Here is a 26,885-nt window from a genome sequence, read left to right as displayed (position 1 = left end):
GAGACCGCAGTACAGTGTAGGTACAGCAGCTTTAACAAGTAGCAGCAGTGCTCAATTGTGATTTTAAGTGTGTTTAACAGGGGACAGGACGTTCACATCACCGGTTGTGCGAGCGACTAACAGGGAGAAAGCCCGAGGTCAATATGTGATTTATCTGTGGATCCAGAGTTTTCTGCACTCTTATATATCACAAACAGCAGATTACAGAAGATTAAAGATCAGGACAAGCAGTGAATTGAATGAAGAATCTGAAAGATAAACACAGTAACCTCAGTTTACTGTAAGTGAAAAATGGTGTTTAGTCACTTACTCACTCTTTGGCTTCAGTGTCACTGCAGCCCTCTGCTCCAGATTTCTGAATTGAAGGATGTCCTCAAACACCCGCAGCTTTACTTTCCGCTATGTCTTGTCATCCTCCGTGTCATCAACCCGGGCTAAAACTGTCACATTTGACGTATGTGAATGATGCAGTGTTTATTTCTTTCCATGGCAACTAAGACAAATCCTGATCCTGTAGGTGACGTGACTTAGGATATGAATGTGGCAGATGAACAATATAATAAAGTCAGTTGGAAACTGTAACAGTGCTGATCAGAAAACATACAATGAGTCAAGTGGTTGTGTGAAAAGGCCTTTGTTGTGTTCAGAGTGGCACTAGCACTGTGTATTAAACTCACTTATGTACAACAAGGTTGCCAGTGATTTAACTCAAACAACTAAAGGCAATCAGCTTTATTCTAAAATGCTGTGAGCCAGTTGGGATCAACTGGATTCCAAATAGAAATTAAACAAAACAATTGCTTGGCCTTGACTTTGTGACTATTTACTAGTATGTATTTACTACATATCAATATACCTAATGTAACTGTAGCTGTTCTCCAAACCTATGGCTTTTTGATTTGTGTTGTTTTGTTTTGTTTTGTCTTGGTGCAGGTTTTTATTAAATCACCAACAGTCTGAACACTAAACTCTGATGGGCTCTAAATGCCTTCAAAACACAAATAACCCACAGTCTGTACTGTCTCTGAATGCCTCACAACCTACACTGTATTGTCCCTCCCCAGAGCTGAAGCTAACAGAGAGCTCATGCTTCACCTGCAGATGAAGTGGTAGTTCCTCCCTTCACAGGAAATAACAGATTTCTTGGATATTATACTGAATTTGTGTGTGTCGAGCTGGTGGAGTGTCACAGATCTGTCTTTCGTTACACCATGGATTTATTAACTCAAAGTGGACTTCCAAGATCGTGCACTATTTAATTTTCTTACAGGTACCTGCAGTAACATTTCCACACCAAGCTGCCCTTTGGCTTTTTTTCACACTTATAAATTCTCATTTACTTTCCTACTTTAGTTTCTTTTGACATTTACTACAAATCTATGAAACCTTGTCTAATTAGGTTTAAATCCAAACACTCCAAGTGTGTTAATGCACCTTCTCAGTCTGTTAACTCCCCTAAGACGATTACTTCAACTATTGGACCCAGTTTCAATTCACTGCCCTCTGCCTTTTGATGAGAAAGTGTTTTGTGATCCCGGACGGAGCTTTTCAGTACCAATTAGTACAGAAGAAAACATAGAATGTGAATACAGTTCGATTAAAGTGGGATAAAGATTTTAGACCAGTGTGGTTTGTGAACTCGTATCAGGTTTTGGACCAGTAGTGGGAACAGGTTTCCTGTGAGGAACATTTAAATATTCAACACCGTTGTAAGTTGTTCTTTTGAAATTTATGTCACATTTGTTGCTGTAATTATATATTTCACATAATACAGCTGTCTGGAGGTCTCTAGTCTCAGGGGTGTGTTAAAACATATTTATTAATGTTTCCTTTGTGATACACACTGGTTGTGCAGGTAAATGTCTGTATTAAGGGTGTAACCTCCTGAAAACAGCCCGGGACTGTACGAGACCAGATTTACAGTCTCTTACACAGTGGTGACTAATAAATGGCAACTTTGAATGTGAGATGGAAGAAAGTTTCCCCCGGCCTCTTCCAGGCCTTCACGAGCTTTCCTCTCTGCATCGTCCACCATTTGCCTCTTCTGCCTTTGTTCTCTTCTTGTGTCTTCTCCCTTTCTGTTATCTTGTCTCTTGTTGGTTTCACCTCTAAACCTCCCTCTCGCTCCGTTGCCTCTCCTTGTCTTTTTCCTCGTCTCTGTTACTTGTATTGACTCACCCATCCATCATAAATACCGAGGGATACAGTTTCTGGTTTTAATATTGAATACCTTAACACACATGTAAACATTTTAAAACCTTTCCCCATGGCTGTATAGCGTAGGTATGTATGAAAAAACATGACTGTGTCAATAAAAAACACTTTATTCGGACATTATCCTCACAAAGTCAGCTTTTGATTGTTTATATATACTTTTTTGTTTGTCCCCAGACATGTCCATAGTACTTATTTCTACTGTATGTGTCTCATGTCTGGTTCAAACAGCTCTCGCCTGTCACAGCAACTACTGTATCACCGAAAAACGAGGTCATATCTGATTCTACCTATTTATCCCTTCACAACATATCTTTTACCTTAATGTTCCCCAGTTTCCAAAGCATACCGCAGTGTTTTTGTTTCATTTATTTCAGTGTGTTTTGAAATTCAACTTGGAGAGACATGAACCGTGTTTGAGTCAGGCAATCCATCATAGTGTACATCTTGTCCGCTCTCATTATTCTCAAAGTTACTTTAAAACCCGATGGTGCTTGAAAAAAATCATTGTGTGCAGTAAACAGGCGAACAAAATGCAGAAACACTTTCTCATCAAGGGGAAGGAGAAACAACTGTTACTGTTAAATCTTTAAAACGTGATCACGTGTTTTGGCCGAGATCTGGATCTGATGTTTCTGTTCACTGCATTCTGTATTTATTTAGACATTGTTATGATGTTTAAAATGAGGTTTGCACTTTTAATATTAAGTGAATATATTCTATTTTCTTTGTGGATGTTTTCACCATCTGGTGACTTTGTTGGATGTGATTTGTTGTTGAACTGTTCAGTCACCCAGGATGAAGGGTCAGTGAGAAATTAAGCGAGTGAACAGACAAGAAAATGAACCACGGTCCCTCTCCTTCTGTAAAACTCAATCCATTCTATTTTCCTCTCCATGCATTTTCACTGTTTTCTCCTGTTTTTCTTGGATTTACCTCTTCCCCTCTTATTTCTCTGCCTCTGTTTATGTATTCAAACCAAATTGATTCATTCACCTAATCGCATAATAATTGCATGTCTGGAATGAAAAGGTGCACAGTAGTTTCAGGTAATTATTACTATCTGTAATAACCTGGAACATTCCATAATTAAACCGCCCCTCCCTCCCACTCTGTCTGTCGTTCTTCATATTATTTCTCTTTTAGTTTCTCTCACACCGGTTTATTTCCACTCGTTTTCTGCTTGACTCAGGTTTTCTCCCTCTCCTGTCGTTAGCTCGCCTCAGGTTCCCTTGCTCCATCTCTTCTTAACAACTGTTTTCTTCCATCCCTCTTTTCCCTCGCTCTGTTATTCTAGCTAAGTGTGGATTTCTGCCAAGCTCAGCGCTGCTTAAGCTCAGAACATCGTTATAGTTGGCTTTAACTCTCCGCCTCCCCACTTTTCACTAAACTTCCCTTTCAGAACGTTGACAAACTCCCCTCCATACTTGGTGTTGATGTTGAGTCTCTCGGTCTCGTAGCTCTCAGATATTCGTGTAATCTGACTATCTGAACTGTTGACTGTGTTAACCTGACCTGTTTGGAGAGTCAGCCTAAAAGAGGTGCTGACCATGTTTGATTTGCCGTAGGGAACTTTTGCGGAGATGGGCGTCATATACAGGGGAAGTGGGCTGTGACTTCAGAGGGTTTATTTTATGGGAAAGATCTACTGGATAAGGGAGGATGAAGGATGGAGAGTAGTGAAAATAACGCAGCATCTAGTAGTAGTAGTAGTAGTAGTAGTAGTAGTAGTAGTAGTAGTAGTAGTAGTAGCAGCAGTAGTAGCAGCTTTGTAGTCTTAGCAATATCGTAAAGTACATGAGTGTTCAAAGGTCTGCAACCCCCACAGGAGTTGGCAGCTCAGTGGCTCTGCTCCAAAATAAAAGATGAACAATAGAAACAATGTGACATGAAAAGAAAAACTTTACATTGTTAAGCATTCTTTATTTTCTCAGGAGTTCCCAGGGTTCTGCAGTCCAGGTTCAGTCTTCCTCTGGCTTTGGTGTGTGTTCCTTCCTTTCCAGCTAAAACCACCAAGTTTAAAATTACAGTGGACACCAACCAACCACCAGTCGACATCAAATCCATCTTCCCAGGTAACACACACACACAGTCACGCTAAGTCATGTGCTGATGCTGTCCTGATACTATTATCAGTTTCTAATCAAGGTTCTGCATTTGAATTATGTCTTTTCTATAAACCGCAGTGGTTTTGTAAACTGATTTGATTTGTGACTGCACTTCTCATCCAGTCTCTTGTAAAGATCGGCCCACTGGTTTTCATGTGATTGGCAGAATTAACTGACTTGCCCTCAAATTTCTACAGTTTAAATGCTGCTCATTTACAAAATCAGTTAAGCAGTGATGATGAACATTTAAATACATGCCTGTCGAGATCTTCTGAGATGGATAGGCCACATAGTTAAGAAAACTCAAACCACTGAGGATGAATGAAGCGGCCACAGGAGGGCGTTAAGCCAAATTACATGTTCACAAATGGAAAGAGGAGGAAGTTAGAGAGCTGTGTCGCTGTGTGAACATGTATACATTTATATGAATAACCAACTGTTACTGTCTGTACCTGTGTTTGTGTGGTTGTGTATTTATAAGAGTGTTTATGTATTTTTACTTACTTGTGATTCTGTTTTTGTGTGTGTGCTTGAACATGATTCTGATTCCCACTTATCTTGTGATCGGCCACAATCAGCAGCTCTGACGTCTAAACACACACTGTTCATGCTGATTTTATGCTTTGTGTAATCTCATGCCTGCTTATATTGTGTGTGTCTTTGTGAACAGTGTGACTGTATCTTGTTCACCTTTGTTGGCGTCCTGCATCATGATATGCTGTCCTATCTGTCTCATCATGCCGCACTCTGTCTTTCTGTCTGTGTCTCTCTCTGCAGAGTTTTCAGCAAAGTCAGAAGATAAGGATGGGAATAGTCTGGCTTTCCAGTTCCTGTCAGGAGCCAAGGTGACTGTGCTGGCCTCCAAGACCTCACGTGAGTCTGACAACAGATTTTCAGAAACCCTGGTTTCCTTAAACCCAGTCTCGTTTCAGTACTGGTTTATGGCTTCAAACTTAGTTGTTACTCCTTTACGGTGTCCACACTGTACTACTCTACCTTATCCATAAACAGCTTATGACCCGTCTCTCTGTGTGTTGGTTTTAACAGAGCGTTACCGTATTCAGAGTGACAGTTTCGAAGACATGTGGTTGGTGGTGAAGGAACTAGTTCAGAGGTTCAACCAGCATTTCTCCAAACTGGGAGTCAAAGACTTCAAGAAAAGCTTCAGTGGACCACTGCCGCTGCAGGAATACTTCCTGTCTGTAGACCACCATTTCCAGGTGCAGACAAACTAACACACACACACACTATTTATTTTTCCAGGACTTTGACCCTGCTTTGCAGTTGCAAATCATACTTTGCTTTAGGATCTTTACCCCTGAGAAGGCTCCTAGACCTAGAGTACCAAGAACTTCCCGGTCTTTGTAATGATTTAAATTTGTGACCTTAAGCACGACCGGTCTCTGATCTTGTTGTTTGCCTTTTTAGCCTGAGATTAAACATGTTGAATGATGCTCTGTTTGTGTATGTGTTTGTTAGCTGCGTGTCAGTGCTCAGCAGTACCAGGACCTGCTGTCGGAGCGAGCAGTCCAGTTCAGAGCCATCCAGCGCCGCCTGTTGACTCGATTCAAAGACAAAACCCCGGCACCTCTGCAGAACCTGGACACCCTGCTGGACGCCACTTACAGCCAGGTCAGATGCACATGATGCACACATTATTTACCTAAATGCAGCTCAATAGAGGAAAACAGAAAATCTTCAGAGTTGTTTGACTCTGTGAATTTTTTACTGTAGAGAGAACGCCTCAGTCTCCCTTTCTTTTATTAAGTCACACACAAACTTACATACAGCAATGACGCATTAGCATAGATTTACAGTGTGGGAGTTGCATTCTGCTGATTTATGGGCTTCCTCTCTTTAGGTGATACTGTGAGCTCACACCCAGTTGGACACACACACATAGCATTAAGTACATTCATGCATGAAGTCAGATACAACCTGTTACTGATACACTTGGACCTGCATGCTCGTGTGTAGACACCCTGTGTCTGTGTTCACTGTTGCTGAGGTCAGAATAAAGCTGATTTATAACAAAGCAGTCATTAAACTTGTCTCACCCTTTGTTTAACTTTTACATATGGGCGGGTGGAACTGCATATAGTGTCACTGTGATGGTCTGTGTGTGTGTGTATGTGAGAGAGAGAGAGAGAGAGAGAGAGAGAGGGACCAAGTGATGGTTCCTTTCCTCTGCTGTTTACTCTAGAGGCCGACTTGGCCTTCATCTGCTCCACCGTCCATTAGCTTCTTGTTAGTGGAGCGAGGCAGCGTGACATCATCTGTTCATTAGCTGTGAAAGCTGACAGTACGTCACCGTTTGCCTCTCTGTGATCAGAGCCACTCTCTGTGTGTCCAGCATGGTGCTTGAACTCATACATTAATTTAATGCACATTAACTTCCAGAGTTCAGAGACATTGTTGAAGATTAAGAAGAGGAAATAAATGAGCTTGTTGAAGTTCCTAATGCCATTATTGTAAAAATAAACAGTGTTCACCTCGGGTTGGCTTAGCTGTCGCCAGAATAGGCGATCAGGGAGTCGGGTCTGAACATGTCTGTCTTAAATGTTATATGCTTGCTCTCTTTAATGTATTCGGCCTTAACAGTTTAATCAGCAGCATATTGGGAACACACTTCATCAGCAAAGTTTTAGGCACATTAGACAGACATAAACAATCAGTGCAGGTAATTTGAAGATATTTAATTTTGAGGTAATAGCGTGTATTGAGATCCTGCAGAGGAGTGGCTACATCGAGGGGCAGAGAGGACCCTCACATCTTGAAACAAATGCTAATTTATTATACTTTTTTATGCATCAGTTACTATTTGGAGCCACTTTTAACCACTGATCACCTCTCAATACACAAAGTAGAAATGGTTTGCATGTGCCCATGCTCAGCTGTTTACATGCATAAACATAACAACTATTCCCATGAGACCTGGTTACTCCTAAAAGATGCTTATAAATACAACTTGCAGGTTTCTAGGTCTATTGTGATATGAGCAGCAAACTCTCTTCTTTCAGATTTGACTTTGTGTGGAGCATACATTTCAACAAGAACATCTGCTGCACGTTTTGAAAGATGAATGTCATTGTTTCTACAGTGATCACTGCTAAGCTGTGGTCTCCCAACTTTAAACAAGTTTTACCAGAGCAATAGTCTGTTATGTTTTTCACCTTTTTAAGTTCTGATAAATCAACAAATCTCTGTGATTTCAGAATCAACATTTCTATAGTTTTGCAGGGTTTATACTAGCTTATTTCTTTTTATCATGTTGACAGTTTTAATAAACGTTTAATAGTCACTGTATCATCAGACAGTCATTGCTACACATTTTGTCCACTTTGTAATTCAAACTCTTGGCCCTCAATCTGCTGTTTGAATTAGCTGTCAAAATGCCATTATCTCCCACTACTTTATCTCACACACTCTTTAGCACTGTGTGAAATCTAGCTCTGATATTATGACTCTCCTCCTCCTCAAGCTAATGCTTTCCGCTGTCACTCCTGTCCATCACCCATTCTGCCTCTCTCTCTTTTTCTGTTTTCCTTTCTTCCCGCCATCCAGCGGCTCGTATGCGGGAAGTTTCTGACACACTATACACTCTGTAATGTATACACACCCGCCATAATGGAAGCTATCGATGGTTGGTCGGAAGAGTGATGAATATGTCAAATTAATAATTCATGTCAGTATTAGGAGTCATGCTGCTGAAGCCAGGGCCAGCTCAGCAGTTCTTGATTTCGTGAGGATGCATCACATCCTGATTTTTAATAGAAGGTTGACAGGAAAGTTGGAAAAACCTGAAATCCAACATGTTTGGAGCATTTTGTTTATTTAGATTTTTTTAATAGCTTTCTTTTGACATTTAACAAATGCTCCAACAAGTTTAAGCTTCACATTTTTTATTAGTTGCACTTAACACTTAGCTCAGAGGTACATCACTGGTTCTGTTTTTTCCTGGTCAGTATATAGAAATACCTGTGTGTCCCTGAGTACCTTCACCAGGTGGGACTTCTTGGAACTATTTAGAAAGTAGAATTTTTGTGAATGTTTACCTCATGATGCTCATGGCTCCGTGAAAGCAATCACACTGTTGTTTAAATGGTAAAGGAATGTGTGGCCAATCAGGAATGCTGGTGAACTAGGCACCTCTTTCATTTCGTCCAGGAGGAATGTCTGCCGGGTAAATTTTCTGCATCAATCTTGGGTGATGGGGGGGATTTCCCCCTCGTTAGCACTGTGTGTGTGTGTGCGTCTCCACATGTAGCAGCCAGCCATCGCCGATGAGCCGTCAGAGATAAGAGGAACAGGCTCCCTGCGAGAATACTCTGTGGCCGACTGTGCATTTATGCAGCGGAGGATAATATTTCCATTGTTCATGCTGCCTTTATGGGTCTATATTTTATTCATGAATTCCTAAGAGCTAGTGAGCCACGTCTGACTTTATGTGTGTGTGTACGTGTAAGCGCAGGAAACTTTTTCATTTGCCGACCACAGTGGCTGGATTCCAAAATACACCCGATGTTTGAACCGTTTGACCAGCCAAATATGATTGATGACTTTCAGAATAGAGCAAGACCCATGAATGATTGTTTGTTACGTGTCAGAGTAGATGGTAGAGAAGCCAAACCAGCTATGGGTAAACCTCTCCAGTTTGTTGGTGGTAATTTCCAGCTCTGCTCTGAGACTATATCTGTCTTCTGTCCTGCTCTGAGGTGTGTTTCTCTTCCACCTCCCTGTCACACCTTAAAAAGCCATCATTCTTTGTAGCCCCTGTGTTTTACACTCTCCCCTCTAACTGGTGTTTGATTAATCTGTGGCAGACAGAGGTTGGCCCTGGCTAACTAAATCACTGAACCCTCTCCAATTTTAGGGGAAACCCAGAACTGTCACTCAAAGAAATAAAAACTAAAAGCTCTAGAAGGAGTTGGTGGAAATGGATGAGGAGAGGCCAAAGGGGGCTGAAAAAAACGACTAAGGCTTTTTAGTTTCCATAAATATTTTTCCCGGCGCTATTTCCTCAGGAGGTGAAATGTCTGTCGTTTGTTAGTATTAGCATTAGCACTGGGCTAGCGAGCACTGCCATCTGGGAAGTGGTGGTGGGGGATCGGGAGCCGAGCCGGGCCGGGCCGAGCCAAGCTGAGCCTCCCTGTAATTATGAGTTCAAACGCTGGAAGAGGCCAGCTCGCTGACTGACGGGGTGACTGACAGGCCGTGCAGGGTCCTTGCAGGGCCCCTAATGGAGGCTTCTGGTAGACAGCAGCTTGATTTATCTGGCCCCAAATGGAGCTCTAAACAGGGCTAAACACAGATCCCAGTGTGGAGTACAGCACCAACACCATTAACAGCCAGGCCTCTCACTCCCCCTGTCTATGTGTGTGTGCGCCCAAGAGTGCATGAGGAAGTGTGCATTTCAAGCATGTGTGTATATATGGAAATGTACTCATGTTTCATTTGGCCATTTGTGTGTTTTCATATTGATTTTAGCATGTGTATTAATCTGTAGATTCAGATTTCAGTAGATCTGTCTTATACATTTGTGATGGTATTTTGTCTGCATGCATTTTAACCTTCTGCACGTCAACAACTGTTCATTCCCACTCTGTTTGTTTATGTGCCTAGGTGCAGGCATTTTAGCAGATATGTATGTTCATAGCATCAGCTGTAGATACAGGGAGATGATAGAAGCAAACATTTACTCAAGCCTGACAAGTAAAAGTCATATTTCAACAGTGGAGGACAAGTGGGCCCAATCCAACCAATCCATAACATTGGCAAGCAGAATAGTGCTCCACCAATCAGTTTAATCTGACATTTCCCCACATAGATAATCAGTCAGTCGATTTTAAGACTGTATGCTTTTAGATTAGGTTTTTGTACAGCTGGTCTGCTTTAAGACAAAATCCAATACAAGCCTTTAAGGAGTTAAGCTAATTGTCTTTAATAGAGTTAGGGGTTTTGTAAATAAACAGTCCTACATACCTCAAAGTAAGCTATTAAAAGATTTTGGTTTTGTTAGTGAAACTCAGGTATTGTGGTGGAACTGGCCTCAAAATATTCCAAACTCTGATGTGTGCACCTGAAGGTTCTTAGATGTGTACGTATCTGTAAATGTCTGTGTCACCATGTGTCCACGAGCAGCTTGAATAAATGCATGTACTCTTCTCTCGGTGTTGGTGTGTATGTGTGCGTGCATGTTTGTGTGTGTGTGCGTGCATGTTTGTGTGTGTGTGTGCATGTTTGTGTGTGTGCACGCATCAGTACAGTGTGAATGGCAGGCTCTTAGGCGACCTGTATGTTTGTATATCAGATTAAAGGACTGACCGGAGTCGAGAAACTTCCTCTCTCTCTCTCTCTCTCTCTCTCTCTCTCTCCACTCTCTCCTGTGTCTCACTCTCTCAATCATTTTCTGAATTCTCCCCATGGAGATGTTTTACCCCAGAAACACACACGTACCCCCATCAGTTCTTTCTCTCTCCTTAACACACACACTCGCTCTTTAGGGTGAATGAAGTACACAGGGGTGATGGTGGTCTGGTTTGTTTTCCCTCAGACAGTCTGTTTATGTGACTGTCTGTCTTATCAATGAATGGCTGTCTTTCATTTAGCGGACTTATACTAAGTGTTCTGTGTATGTGACCGTGTGTGTGATGGGGGTGAGCTGTCTCCTGGGTGTCTTTTTATCTTCCGATGAATAGCCACAGCAAAGCCAGCGCTACCTGGATACACAGAGTCACACACAGACCCACAGAGCCTCCAGAGGCTGTTGTCAGACAGGCAAGAAAATAAATGTTTCTTTTCCAGTCAAAATGTTGGAAAAGAAATGTTTAGTGTTGGATTTAGTCAGTTGCTTGTCATCCTGGCCCTAAGTGACCAAATCATGTTTTAATACAGGTTTAAGATTTGGGCAAATTTAAGCAACTAAAGCTGGATCACATGATTAAGTAAACACTCATCCCCTTTGTTAAAGTTTAATGTTTTGTTTTTCCAAACATTTATCCTGATAAATGAAAAATTAACATGTTCCTAAATCTATATTTTTTTCACATTAACATATCAACATAAACTTTGTAGTTGTGTGGAGACACTCAAAGCAGGAAAGATTGTGGTCTGGCTTAATAGATAAAAATGACAGTCACTTCATGCACAACATGAATAATGAGTGGGTGATGTGACAGTCCGGTGCATTTCCTACACGACATCCACCCCAACTACCTCCTTCTCAGGCCTATTCTGTTAAAAAAATAGTATTGCTTCATTTATTTAAAAAAAAAATCTATGTAGTGAATTAAGTTCTGTACAGGTTGTTTTTTCTTGTGACAACAGTCGTGAGAGGTGCTACTGGTTTCTAAATTTCTTCACACACATTAATTATATTCATCAACTACCATGGGATAAATAGTTACCGTCTGCTAATGTCAAATGTTTCTCTTATGCAGTTCCCTTTTGTAATCCTACTTTTAATTTCTTTGCTTCCCAGATTTGATTAGTCATAACAACCAGTCAGCCTTATTTCATCATTTGTGAATTTAAGTCTTCCATTCAGTTCTAGGTAACTCTAGGTCATTAAAGATGTCTGTTTAAAGTTAAAATGTTTCAGATTTTGTAAAACCTTAGATATTAGTAGGATCAGATGAATATTCTGTGATAGAGCTCTGGTTCTCAGCCCAAACTGAATCAGTCCCACCCTGACCAGGCGGGTTTGGGCCCAGTCTGCCTCTAATTTCTCTTAATTCCCTCAGGCCTGATCAGGTTGAGTTTCATTTTATTTATCTTTCCCAGATTTTAATCAGGTTCGGGCTCATTAAATGCTACAGCGGTTGTGGGCAGGAAAACACAAAGGTTCCAGTTAGGTCAGAGCAGATTTTTGGACCTGACATAAGAATCAGTATGAAAGTTACAGGACAAAGACAAGAGTGAGGATGAAGCATCTGTACTGTTCTTTATCAGATAGACATAGATGACCTGCCAGAGGATTTCCTCATAGATACGGTGGAGCTGGAGGGGGACATTATTATTAACATATGGATGTGGTCAGGAGTGGGAGGGGTAAGAGGGAATCAGAATGTGAAATGCAGAGAAAGACAGAAGAGACAGATGCACGAGAAGTGAAGAAACTGTAGAACTGTAGAAAATATAAAGACATTGAAGCTCAGAATTATGCATATATTGAATGAGGGAGCTGAAAAAGAGAGGTGGTTACTGAAATATGGGAGACACAAATGGAAATAATAAGAGATCAGTAAACGGAAAGACAGACAACTGCAAAAACAGAGAAGAAAGAAGCCTAAAGCCAAACCGAACAAAATATGGAAACAGGAGATGTAAACACAGTCCATCTCTGTTTTTACTGGGATTTATGATGCAGTGAAAATGCAAAACAGACTGTGGCAAAAATAGATATAAGGATGATGGATGAGATGCAAATACAATTGTTCATAAATCTCTTTGCAACACAAGAAAAAAATACACAAGAGACTTTGAAGCACAATGAAAAAGACAGATAGAAATGAGAAGAGATTCACAGAGATGAAAGAGAGATAGATAAAGATCCAGATAGAGAAACACATACGAACTGAAGGCATCGTGACAAAGATAGAAGTAAAATCAAAAGAAAGATCAGTATGAGGCAGATGGAAAGAGAGTTGTGAACAATCTCCTCCTCCCTTCTTTCCTTCCTGTCCTCTGAAGCCACAGCTGAAAGAATCAAAGAACAAATCTGACTTTTATTGTCTGTCTTATTTTTTATTGATCTGCTTTCATCTGTCTTCTGTCTGTCCTACAAATGACAGAGTGATCTGATCTCTCCATCCCACCGCAGAGGACAGGCAACTTCAGAGAGACCAGAACTGAAGCACAGACACAGTTTGGTGAAGGAAAAGAGGCTGTAAGCAGAGAGTAACGAATTAAATATGAATATGTCGTAACGGAACGGATAATATTTTACAAGACAAGTGAAAAATGTCACTCAGAAAGTAAACTCGGGATGAAACAATCAAATGCCACAGAGCAAACTAGAACAAACTGAATCAACTGAAGCATTAAATTGATGAAATTTAGATGATTTAATTTATTAAGAAAATGTTTCCCACCATACTTAGCACATCATTTCTCACAGAGTCCTGCTGCTGGGCACCACACAGAGATTTAATAAGTCACCCATGTTGGAAAGCTGTCACGCTGGGAGGAGATTATAGACTGAAGCTTTTGTCCTGCTGCTTTAATTAAACAGTCTCATTGTCGAGTGCCAGCACCATCATTTTACAGCCCTTTGTCACAGGACACTGATCTGGGAAATCTGTGTGTTGACCGTCACTGTACCACCCTGGTAAAAATCAAGGGTGAGATCTGGATTCCAGTTCATTTAACGTGGTGTCAGAGGTAAATTTCAGTCTTGTGTCATGTTTCCAAAACTCCTCACCTCATTTTTCTGGCACAGAAGTTTAATCTGTAACATACAAAACCGCAGCAGGGTGCTGTTTACATTCTGCCTTGGCCGTAGCAACCTTTTGTTTGAGCATAGAGTAAATGAAATCAACTCTGCAGCTCACAAGACAATATGTGGTGTTTCATGCTGTCAGCCGTGTCGACCACAGACTGTAAACTTGTATGCTTTCAATGACGTTATGAGTCAAAAGACCACAGTGTAGTGATGACTGAAAACGTCCATTTGTGTTCTCTGGCCTACGCTAGTGGTAGCAACTAGAATAAAAAGTACAGGGAGAGAGGCAAAGTCGACTTTCTGATTTCCTTTGGTTAACAAAACAAAGACAATCAATAATATAAAATAAATTAAACTATATTTCTTTGTTGGATATCTGTCTTCACTTCCTGCCATCTCTCAAGACACAATATTGATTCAAGAGAATAATGTTAAAGGGTAACGTTGGTGCCAAAACTAAACCAGAGCAAAGTAAGAAAAAAACTAAAGCAACATAAAATACAGTCTGTTGTGTTACTAGAACTACTGTGTTGTGGTGTTTTTAAAATCAGTGTCAGCTCAGATCAGCTCTCTCTGTTCAGACCAGCATGACTTGGTCTGCAGGCCTGCAGACCTGAGGATACACCCCAAATAATACAATTACAGCATACAGTGCATTCTGCACAAGCACACTGGGGCCACATGACAGACGAAATTTACCACATGCATCTGATTTTTGATGAATAAATTCCTGTTCGTTAAGGAAATGCCATTTCAACAATGATCCCTCTGTGTGTGTGTGTGATTCCATTATTTAATTAGCTGTAAATATAGCTGTGTATGGAGCACGTCATGTGGTCTGCATGTATGGAAACCATACGCACAATGGCACAAGTTGGCAGTCTTTCATGCTATAATAAACTGGAACAATATATACAGATCTGCATTCAGAGCTGTAGCAAATGGATTTTGGGCACAGGCTGGAAAACGTTTGTGCATGTGTTTATGTCTCTGTTGTAACTAGCAGATTTGGATTTAGGACTGTAGTAGAATGAAAACCATCCAGATCTGCTATTTTGATGATGAAAAGTCACTCAGCCTCAGAACAGACGGTAATAAATAAATATTATGTAAAAAAACTAGTGCTACAATCTGTAGTGCTGCAATGTACAAATCTGGAAAACTAATAATTAGTATTTCTGTGCATGACCTTTACTAGAAGTGAATGTGACGCACCTTTATCAGTCTCTGAAAGCATCATTTGAAAGACTGAGTGAAAAAATGTTTTAACTGAATAGACGGAGTGAGGTTCAGATTGGGGCTCCTCTGCTGATAATCTGAATCTTTGATGTAAAAGGAACAGATCTATTCAAATAGATAGAATTGAATTCATTATGTGACTTAATCTGCGTGTGACCTTACCTGGGTGAAAAATCAGCATCCCTGAATCTGCACGGACGTTTGATGTTTCCTCCCCAACAATGGGCGATTTATAGGATTATGCATATTTACTGTATGTGTGTGTGTGTTAGTGAGCACAGTGGGAATGCGATGCCAGGCGAAGGATATTTATCTTGTTGCAGTGAATTCCCAGAGTTCTCCTCATTCCCCCCCCCCCCTCTCTTTTTCTCTTGCCTCCTTCAAAGGAGACCATTGAGTTAAAGGCAAACAGGCTTAGTGGGGGCAACACATGCCCCTGCCGAGAGTGTGTTACGACTTATTTTTTGGAGTTTGTGTGCAGTGTGTATGAGTGTGTTTGTGTTGTGTGTCTACATGTTCGTGTTTGCTTAAGTAAGTGTGTGTGGAGGTCACTTGACAAAGGCACCAGTGTGTTGGACTAAATTGGTTATTTAAGTAAAGGTGAGCTGCCCTGTTGCTGCATTAGCATCACAATAGCGTTATCACTCACGTGATATAATGTACATCAGCTTTGTTACCTCTCGATTAGCTTTCGACCTCTACAGGTGTAGGTTTGTGGAAAGGAGCCAAAGCTTTTTAGTGTTTTTTTTTAATGGGACCGCAACCAAAACCATCACCTCAGACCAGGTCTTGTGTGCTTGTGTGTGTGTTGGCTTCTCAGATCTCTGTGGTCTGGACTGCATAAAGTGTGTGGTTCAGTTTGGACCATGGTGACACTGTGTGTGTGCAGGTTAGAGGTGTAAATGAAAATGTGCATATATGTTTACGTCTGTGCGTGTGTTAAAATAGTTTTTTCTCTGTCAGAGGAAAAACTGATTTCTTTATTTTCGACAGCTTTTTTTTAAATTCAGGGTACACAATCATGAAAAGGAGTAAAAACTGCATTCTACGACTTCTCACTAAGACTATAACTAAACTACAGTTGACATTGTTACATATTTAGTTTGTAGATGGTTTATTTAAGATGATATTAACCAGCTGCATATGTCTTGGTGCCCTTCTGCTTGTCCTGTCACACCAAATCCAGCTTCCCCTTCTTACCAATCAGTAACTTAAAGCTCTGCAGTTTACGTTTCAGATTAATCCTCCACTGTTTAATATCTTTCTCCAACAACAAGAATTAACTTCTATTCAGGATGGAATGTTACTGCTTCAAGAAACGTATTAAAGGAATTAAGTGTGACTGTAGCTGTAGACGATTTTCTTCCATCAGTTTTTAACATGTACATAAGGATTTAACCCAGCTATGAGTGCTTCTTCAGGCACTTCCACCGAGTAAAATTACCTCCTGAGCAAGACAAAAAATCCTAAAAATGTACAAATTTGAGTTATGAAATCATAAAAACTATATAGACTTCCTGTTTGTATCCTGGTGTTTTCAACTACTGAAGTGCTCTCGCTGTTCTCAAATAAATCAGCATAACAAATATTACATCTAATCCATACAGTCATGTAATTCAGCCATTAATGAGATAATTAAAATGGTTCACATCAAAACACGAATCGCTTCAGTTTCTTATTTTATTTCTGTTAGTACATAATTGTGAGAAGGACTTGCAGAAATCTTCTGGAAGTACTTGTGAAAATACTGACGCAGTTGTTGAATCATGGACAAATGAACAATGAACAAAAAACATTATGGAGAAAAGGGAAAGAAACAAAGATTCAGAGGGGGAGCAGAGAAAAGGAGGAGAAAGCGAGAAACAGGTGGAAAAGTGTGTGTGTGTGTGTGTGTGTGTGTGTGTGTGTGTGTGTGTGTGTGTGTGTGTGCTGCTAATTTGTAGTCAGGATCTCTCTGTGTTTTGTCTGCCAAGATTAGACTGCTTTGTTTTGGTCTCTGACCACATACAGACAATGCGCACACACACACACACACACACACACACACACGTACAACACAGACCAAAGGCATGCAGCGTCGGAAAACAACAACCTGACTTTCTCACTGTCTTATCCGGTCATATTTCATCTGGTAAAGCAGTGACTATGATGTAAATGAATGAGCCATGCATTTAAACAGAGCTTTGTGTTCGGTATTTTTGCTGTGGTGTTCTTACCGGCTTTGGAAAATTACATTTCATTTGAGATAATTTTAGTCCTGTAACTGACACTCTTTTCCAAAGAGGTTCTTAGTTCATAGATCACAAACCAGAAGAACCATGTAGGAACATCTTGTTGTATCTCTGCTAGAGGTAGTAATCTATTATCACAGCCTACAGAGTCAGAGTTACGTAGTTTATGATTAAACATAAATCTTCTCTCATGAAATAGGATTTTGTTTTAGCAGAGGTTGTTGGATTTGTGTTACTCACTGTGCTGAACGGTCCTTCCTGCACCTCAGGGTGCATTAGCTTAACAACGTCCCCATCAGAAAGAATTAGATTTAGCACTAGATAGTGATGGCACCAAAAATGAATCAGTAAAATGTTGTCAAATGAAACATGAAGGTGTTTGAATTTAACTTCTCGGTGTGGAGTATTAGTTAGTCATCACTGTAATGTTCATATTAGTTGCAGGAAGTATTTAATTACAATTACACTGCTTCCACGTGAGACAAACTTCCTCTGTTTATTATAAAGCAACAAAGCGGATGAATAGAGATTTTAATTTACACCTTTCATTACTTGTAACGCTGTTAGTTTGTTTTTGTTTTGTTTTGCTGTTCTGACTGGAATCAGGCAGCACATCTTGTGGCTTCCTCTCTGATCCCTGAGTTTTCAAACAGGAACTTTTTTAAATACAAAATTTCAAAGAATAAGAGCAGCTGAACAGTAACCAGAAGAAAGTGTACCATCATCTAGATGACCATAAATCACATCTGCGTGTTCCTAATGGGTATTAATTAAACACACGCTGAAAACATTAAACACTAACCTCCACTGAACCCTTTTGCTATTTGATGACAACACACAGCAAATAAATTTGTTTCATTACAAGTAAATGTTAACGTGAAGCTGTAGAGGTAGAAAGGAAAAAAATCTGTTCTGATACAGGAAACGGTTTTATTCTGGCGGCTCTGTCTGAGATTATCTGAACGCCTGCTGGACACACAGCTGGACTCACATCTGGCTTAACGTGATTATGTACACATGTACATATCCTCATCTTTACAAATGGGCACATGGATCAAAATGTGTGCATGCAATATGTGAGACTTCATGCAAACAACCTGCTGTGTCTGTGTGTGTGTTTGTGCACTGTATGTGTGTACACGTGTGCAGCCTGGGAGGTTAGTGTGAACTGTTAATGACAGACCATCGTGTGTGTGTGTGTGTGTGTGTGTGTGTGTGTGTGTGTGTGTGTGTGTGTGTGTGTAATGAGTAGAGAGAAAGGTTCTGTGTGATTATAGGCCTCTTCTTAGGACCAGAGAGACTAAATATGGCTTCAGACTAAACACTGTCCACACACACACACACATGCACGCACACACACACACACACACACACACACACACGCTCACACACCACACCACAGACCACATACACATTGGCAACATACAGCACATATGAAGGGAAAAGTCTGAAAATAACCTGAAGATATTTTTATGATCAGACAGCACAGGGGTTATCTTCACCGTGTGTGATATTGTGTGTGTGGAAATAAATCAGACGTACACATCAGTGAGTCCGCAGGTCCTGTACTGAGTTGTGTCATTTGTGTCATATGCAAAGTATCCATACAAGGGTGGAACAAGCTTTTAATTCTGCTTAATCAGCAGCTTCACTCCCAATATTATTATATGTTATATAATAGTATCCCAACATACTTTATTATATAAAGGTTATTATATAAATTCGTTTTTGCCTTAGCTGTCTTACTAAGCAAGCATTTCTTCCTACTTCAATAACTTCTCTAAATAACTGAGTAAAACTACAGGTATTTGTAAATATAATACTCTATAATACTACTTGAAATATATAATATTAAGCCCTAAATGTCTCATCATTAAAAGTATTTTTCGCTCTGCTGCAAATATTAATGTCATATCAGGATATAAACAACGTTTCCACTCAAGCTGTTGAGGAAAATGTGTGTGGCAGGCGTGTCTGAGTGTTTTCTTGCACCATTGAACTTTTCGACGAGTCAACAGAGTTCTTATATATTTTGGCTTTTGAGGAAGGTTTAAAGCAAACACGCGCGCACACACACACACACACACACACACACACACACACACACACACACACACACACACACACACACAGTTCTCCGCACTTGCAGCTGTTCTGGTGAACCGGACCCTTGGGTTAAGTCACATCACATGCTATTAATACACTCTCGCTCGCTAACAGTGTGTGTCGTGTGTATGCACGCAAATTCTCTTTGGGAGGTTGTATGAGTGTGTTTGCGTCAAGGCTGATCACTTGTGTGTGTGTGTGTGTGTGTGTGTGTGTGTGTGTGTGTGTGTGCACGTCAGCCTGATTTGATTTAAGTGCTTTGCTTTAGGGAGTGAGTGTGTGGTGATCTGCTTGAACTTTGACCCACACCACACTTCTAAACAGCTGTATCAGCTCTCTTTATGAGGTGTGTACGTGTTAGTCTGCTTGTGTGTGTGTGTGTGTGTTTCGGACCTACGTCCTCCTTCTCCACCTTCCAGTTCCATCTCACCTGGTCTGACCTTCTCACACAGACACGTTGGACTTTTCTGTCCAGATGTTTTCAGCTGCTCTAATGTCCTGTGGTTTGTTACAGAAAACATTAAGACGGCTTCATAATATTCTGGTGTCTACAACTGGATTGATCAAATTAGTTTATTGAGTCTTGAATTTTCAGCAGTGTATCAAACAGTTATAATCCAATGGGAAGGGCAAAGAGAGCAAACCATTAAGGAACATGTCAATGTTTGCTTTTCAACAATCCCAAAAAAAAATATCCCCAAATATCCTATTTAACCTTTTGCAGTAAAGTCCGTGTTTGCTCACAGTCGTGATTTGAATGTACTAGACATTTGGAGCTAGCTCTGTAATGGTATACTGTTAACTTGGGCGTTGTGACTGTTGAGACCACGAGAATATGTTTTCATTTGAGTTACTCCTCCTGGCGTAATGCCAAGCTGAACTACATGGGTTTCGAGCCAACATGTTGCGGGTTTAACATGTACTCAGTGGGACGATTTGGAGCGTGGATCGTGTTTACAGCAACATCCCCGGCGCGTACCGAGCGGAGCCCCGCCCCCACCTCGGATACTCAGACCACATCTCTGTTATGCTAATTCCAGCATACAGACCACTTGTCCGACGCTCCCAACCGGTTCTGAAGCAGGTAAAGACCTGGCCAGCAGGAGCAATCTCTGCTCTTCAGGACTGCTTTGAGTGCACCGACTGGGACATGTTCAGGGAGGCTGCAACCACCGGTGATTCCGTCAACTTGGAGGAGTACACATCATCAGTGACCAGCTACATCAGCAAGTGTGTTGATGATGTGACCATCTCCAAGACCGTCACTACACGCTCCAACCAGAAACCGTGGATGACTGCTAGGGTGCGTGCGCTGCTGAAGTCGAGGGACTCCGCCTTCAGAGCAGGAGACATGACGGCCTTAAGAACAGCAAGGGCTGAACTGTCCCGAGCCATCAGAGAGGCGAAGCGCGCGCACGCCTGGAGGATCCAAGGCCACTTTGAGGACAGCGGAGACAGCCGGCGCATGTGGCAGGGCATCCAGGCGATCACTAACTACAAGACAACTCCACCCGTCTGTGTTAGCGATGCCTCCCTCCCAGATGTGCTGAACGACTTCTACGCCCGATTTGAGGTACAGGTAAAGAATAACACGGTAGCTAGGAAATCCACCCTTCCCTCAAATGATCAGGTGCTCTGTCTCTCCACAGCCGACGTGAGGAAGACTCTACGCAGAATCAACCCACGGAAGGCTGCTGGTCCTGACAACGTTCCTGGCAGGGTCCTCAGGGAATGCGCAGATCAGCTCGTGGATGTCTTCACTGACATCTTCAACATCTCCCTGAGCAGCGCCGTTGTTCCTACATGCCTCAAGTCAACGACCATCGTGCCGGTGCCGAAGACGTCTACTGTGTCCTGCCTCAACGACTACCGCCCTGTTGCACTCACACCCATCATCATGAAGTGCTTCGAGAGGCTGGTCATGAGGCACATCAAGTCCCAGCTTCCACCCTCACTGGACCCGCTGCAGTTTGCGTATCGTCCAAACCGTTCCACGGACGATGCCATCACCACTACTCTCCACCTGGCTCTCAGCCATCTGGACAACAAAGACTCATATGTTCGAATGCTGTTCATAGACTTCAGCTCAGCATTCAACACCATCATTCCCCAGCAGCTGATTGGGAAGCTGAGCCGACTGGGTCTGACCACCTCCCTCTGCAACTGGATCCTGGACTTCCTGACTGGGAGACCCCAGTCAGTCCGGATCGGGAACAGCATCTCCAGCACCACCATGCTGAGCACTGGGGCCCCACAGGGCTGTGTGCTCAGTCCACTGCTGTTCACTTTGCTGACTCACGACTGTGAAGCGATGCACAGCTCGAATCAGATCATCAAGTTCGCTGATGACACGACTGTGGTGGGTCTCATCAGCAAGAACGACGAGTCAGCGTACAGAGAGGAAGTACATCAGCTCTCAGCCTGGTGCAAGGCCAACAACCTGTCTCTGAACGTTGGGAAAACTAAAGAGATGGTTGTTGACTTTAGAAGAGCAAAGAGTGACCACTCTCCACTGAACATCGATGGAGCGTCAGTGGAGATCGTCAAGAGCACCAAATTTCTTGGTGTCCATCTGGAGGAGAACCTCACCTGGTCACTCAACACCCGCTCCATCAGCAAAAAGGCCCAGCAGCGTCTCTACTTCCTGAGGAAGCTGAGGAAAGCCCATCTGCCGCCCCCCATTTTGACTACATTTTACAGGGGAACCATTGAGAGCATCCTGAGCGGCTGCATCACTGCCTGGTTTGGGAACTGCACCGTTTCGGATCGCAAGGCCCTACAACGGATAGTGAGGACAGCTGAAAAGATCATTGGAGTCTCTCTCCCCTCCATCACGGACATTTACACCACACGCTGCATCCGCAAGGCTACCTGCATTGTGGACGACCCCCCCCACCCCTCACACCCAATCTTCACACTTCTGCCATCAGGGAAGAGGTTCCGGAGCATTCGGGCCCTCACAACCAGACTTTTGAACAGTTTCTTCCCCCAAGCCATCAGGCTCCTCAACACACACACAACAAACTGAACTGAGCACACACACTCGCTAGATTTGACATGTTTCCATCTTTCAGTTGTAAATTGTATTCATTTCCGCTACTGGTCGCTGCTGTTTTGTGTTTTGTGTTCTGTTTTTGCACTGTCTTCTGACGTCTGTCTGCACTTTTTCTTTGTGTTCTTGCACTGTTTGCACTAGGTTGCACAGGATGCACTTTATGTGTTTTGCTAGGACAACTTAGCAGTCCTCAGCCCCATGTTTGTCTTGTTGCCGTTTTATGTAGCACCATGGTTCTGGAGAAACGTTGTCTCATTTCACTATATACTGCTTCAGCTATATGTGGTTGGAATGACAATAAAGCTTCTTGACTTGACTTGACTTGACTAGTGTGAACTATGTCACTGTAAAAAGGGAAAATACTGTAGATTACTTTAGTTGTTGAACTTGAAAAAACACTTGAGAAGCATACATTGTGAAACTGACTCCTTTTCACTTCTGCCTTTCTGATTAGTTTTCCAGTGTCGCGTTATCTTGTTTGCTAATATCTCCGACCTTAAAATTACCCCTAACTCACTTCTGCAGCTGAACGCTGGATTGAAGAATCCAGAGACAAAACATTTGAGATTCATAGTGCTGCCAGGTGTTAGCTGCAGTCTGTCTCAAATGTATGCGTACACACACATTTCAGATATTTCTGGATGCAACACACAATGATTAGGGCCAAATTCTCTAGTCCAGCCTCCACCCAGAACCCCCTCCCTCCTACATCCAGCTGGACCGACCAAACCCCCTCATTATTTCATCCCTGGGTGGGCCTGGACTCGGCCGCAGAGTGTGTGTGTGTTGTCTGAGGTCACTCCTGAACCTGTTGAGGTCAGCTGCCACAGCCTCAGGGTACCAGTGGCCTGAGACTCAGCCTGGGTGTTAATCCCAGGTTGGGTGTCACTGTGGTGGGTCAACCTCTGTAATTTAGTCCCCTGCACAGTCTAGGGCCTTCAGGCCCTCAAGACCACCCAGCACACTGCAGCAACTACTGACCTCAGAGTGTGTGTGTGTGTGTGTGTGTGTGAGAGAGAGAGAGAGAGAGACAGATATAGGGAGGGAGTGTTCATTTAAGGTCTTGAAAGATTTAGTTTTTCTACTGTGTGTGTGTTGATGCATTTAGGCAGGAGAAGCTCCTTATACAGCTGAGAATAGTGTGTTTTGTTGATTTATATTTTGATATTGGGGTGGATTTGTGTCATTATTGATATGTGGTACACAGAGGTATATTTGTAATTAATAGCTGAGTGATCTTTTGATATGAGGTTCATCTTTTAATATACTGTGACAAAGGTCCTTTTCAAGTTTTCAAGTCTGTTTGTTTCTGTCAAGCGGTCAAAAAGCCTGAAGGCATTTAAAACGTGTAACTGGCAGCTTTAAAGTTGTCGTAGTCTACTCATTATCAGTATCATATTCATAGTACATCAGCTTTTTTCAGTCATTGAAGCTTCATGATGTGTAAGTTTTTCAGAAGTTGATGTTTTTATGAATTTACCAATAATCAGAGAGAATATTTAAGGTTTCATACACTTTTGTTAAGTAAGTTGAGTATTTTATTTTAAATTAGACCTAAACAAACCAAAACTAGAATATTCACAACTACCATGTATTAATCTCTCCTGATTGACTCGTTGGTGTGTGGTGAATTGGTGCTTTAGAGATTTCAGGCTCTGTGTTAATGGCCATATCTTTGCATTGCTTGTGTGCCAGCATTTCATCCAGTGCTGTGTTTGTGTTCTCATCTGCCCATATTTCAGACTGACCACTAAAAAAAGAGACATATTCATAATGGATTGAGGGAGGGGAGTCCAGAGAGCGATGGAGGGCAGTGGGTCTCTCACTCACGACCTATCAGTAGAGAATAAAGCTCTTTGTTCATGACCGTGTGAACACGTGTGTCTAAGAAAAGCAGAAAGCCTCCCTCTCTCAACCTCGCCGTCCCAGAGAAAACACAAGAGTTCAGCCGGCGCTTTGACAGAGAGGGACAGCCTCATAAATCACGACGCCATGTTTTAGCAGCAGTTTGTATCGACTGTTAAAGCATCTCTGACAGTCTTGTTTGGGGAGGTGGCTAAAAAAGTCAGCTTTGACTTTATTTTTCTTAGCAAAGAAACCCCAGACACCTTCTCATGTCTTGTATTTATTACATATGAGCCATTTAGCTCACAGTCACACTCACCTAGATCAGCTTGAAGTGGATGGATCCATTCCGTCATTTATGATGAATGACTGCTGAACAACACTAACTGCAATGAGGCAGATTTAGAAACAAGCAACTTAAACATAAAGATTTCTGAAACATATAAAAAGTAGAAATGTGTCTTTACAAGCGTTGCATGGCTGAGCTCACATCTGGAGCTACAGGAATTGCACCCAACATCAAAATGGAACCAGTGATTTATGTCTAACTCGAAAAGGATTCCTCAGCCCAAAATCATCCTGGACATATTCAAACTGGGTAACAAATGTTTTAAGTCAGGAAATAAAAATAGATATTAAGTGGATAAATGCAGAGGATAGGAAAGGGAGAGGAGGTTCCAGAGTTTCCACAGGATCATAAACCCTCCAGGAGGGGGTTGCCAGATCCTTATCACTTAATCCCCCACTTCTCTCTAACACTCAAATTTGACTTGAGTAAACAGAAACCTGTTTTTTTCCTGACTTGTATTGTCTCCATTTTTGTCTCTTTCCATCTACCTCTCTTTCAGTCTCCTCTCGACTCTCTGAATCGGACTCGTCTCCTTTCTCTGCCTCTCTCCTCTTGTCTTAGCACTATCAGTAGATCAGTAGTAGTGTAGACAGATAGTGTTATCAGTATTGTGTCTATGTTTGTTTTGACCACATACAATAGTGGTTACTGTGTGTGTGCCTATCTTTCTGTCAGACTCTGGCACAAGAGATGCTGATCACTCAGTCACTCGTTGACCTGATTGCTCCGTCTCCACTTGTTGTTTGTTTACATCCCATGGCTCCATCTAACTCTCTGTCGCTTTCTCTTTCAGTTTACTTCAATCTGATTCAGTACCATTAAACAAAAATACACACTTTTATTGGTTCCATTAACCTCTTTAAATGTGGACTTGATCTTAAATCCTAGCAGTTACTCACATTTGGAATTTAGAGACATGCTGTCATCTAATTATTCTTATTCATGCTCAACGATTTGGAAATACACTTCCCACAAAGCCTGGAGGAATGCAGACAAGTTGCAATGAGACAACTATCTCTGGATTAACTGGTCATTCTTAATCAAGTCCTGCCGTTATGAGGGACATCTTTTAGTATGAATTCTTAGTAAATTAAGTGGTATTTATTCAGGATAACCACAGAAAGTGGACACAATCAAAGAGAAACACTAAGTCTCAGCCAGAATCCAAATTCCCATTTCAATAAACTGAATCCAGATGATTAAAGATACAAAAACAACATAAAAAGGCAGAGATGTGTTCGGGACGGTGAACGGAGCACTGAGTGTTTGGTTTCTCTGTTCTCTGTGCATGTTTGTGTAGTCCGATAGTGTAAGCCACTATCTGAAAATTTGATGTGTTTAGGTTAACTCCCTGAAACCCTTCATACGCCCCTGCAGTGTCTTAGTATGCGTGTGTGCAGGTGTTTGGCGCAGGCATCAGACTCTACAGCAGTAGAAAGGAACTTAAACGAGACACATGCTTCAGCACTCGGGTGTCTTTGCACGCTTGTGTGTGTGTGTTACTGAGTGAAACAGGGGATCTGTTACTGTGCTTCTATTACTGAGGAAATGTGTTCCTAGGTTCGTGAAAGCACATTTATTATTGTGTGTGTGTGTGTGTGTGTCAGACCTGCAGAGTGTGGGTTTGTGCCTCTGTATGTAACTGTATCCATGGATCTGTGTGTGTGTCTATTAGTCAGGAAATGGGCTCTGTGATTCCAGCCGTCGTTAAAGTGAGACTTTAATTGCCTCTTTAATTAAGACACGGAAACCCTGAGCCTGAACACACACACACACACACACACACACACACACACACACACACACACACACACACACACACACACACACACACACACACACACATTCATCTTTAACACATTCATTTGACCCCAGCGTGAACCTGTCTGTTTTTTCTACTTTTTACTTCTCTTACATTCTCTCCTCCCATCCCAGTGCAAACCTCTCCCACTGGATTTCCTGTCTCTCTTCCTCTCACTTGTCACCTGTCCCCGTCACCCTCTCATTTTCCTTGCTATCCCCTGGTTTTCCTTTCTTGTGATCACGCCTTTCCTCTTCACCTTTCTCTGCTTTCTCCCTTTTACTGACTCTCTCCTGCTCTGTTGCTTCTTCTTTAAAGAATGAGGAATGGATCCTGCATGAAGGTTTTTACCTACCAGACTGTCAGGTGGTCATTTTCCACTGAAACAGATAGTACAGCGCTGTGTGTGTGTGACTGTGTGTGTCGTCCTATTCGCCTCTGTATGTTTGTGCACAGACACAGTATTTTCCTTTGCCTCTGTGTGTGTCTGTGTGG

General features: G+C 41.9%; 1 protein-coding gene across 1 annotated transcript in view; it reads left to right on the top strand.

The window, feature by feature from the left end:
• bbs9 (Bardet-Biedl syndrome 9) overlaps window positions 1-26,885 on the top strand; it is a 116,942-nt gene that overhangs the window by 29,877 nt on the left and 60,180 nt on the right. Inside the window, exons 12-15 of the mRNA XM_026370084.1 lie at window positions 4,149-4,289; window positions 5,100-5,195; window positions 5,370-5,542; window positions 5,802-5,954. Coding sequence (XP_026225869.1) covers window positions 4,149-4,289; window positions 5,100-5,195; window positions 5,370-5,542; window positions 5,802-5,954 — 563 coding nt within the window. The remainder of the gene's footprint in view (window positions 1-4,148; window positions 4,290-5,099; window positions 5,196-5,369; window positions 5,543-5,801; window positions 5,955-26,885) is intronic.

The sequence above is a fragment of the Anabas testudineus genome, chromosome 16 (assembly GCF_900324465.2).
Source record: "Anabas testudineus chromosome 16, fAnaTes1.2, whole genome shotgun sequence".
Taxonomy (NCBI): Eukaryota; Metazoa; Chordata; class Actinopteri; order Anabantiformes; family Anabantidae; genus Anabas; species Anabas testudineus.
Note: the sequence above shows the minus strand (reverse complement) of the source record. Positions and strands in the feature narration are given on the sequence as shown.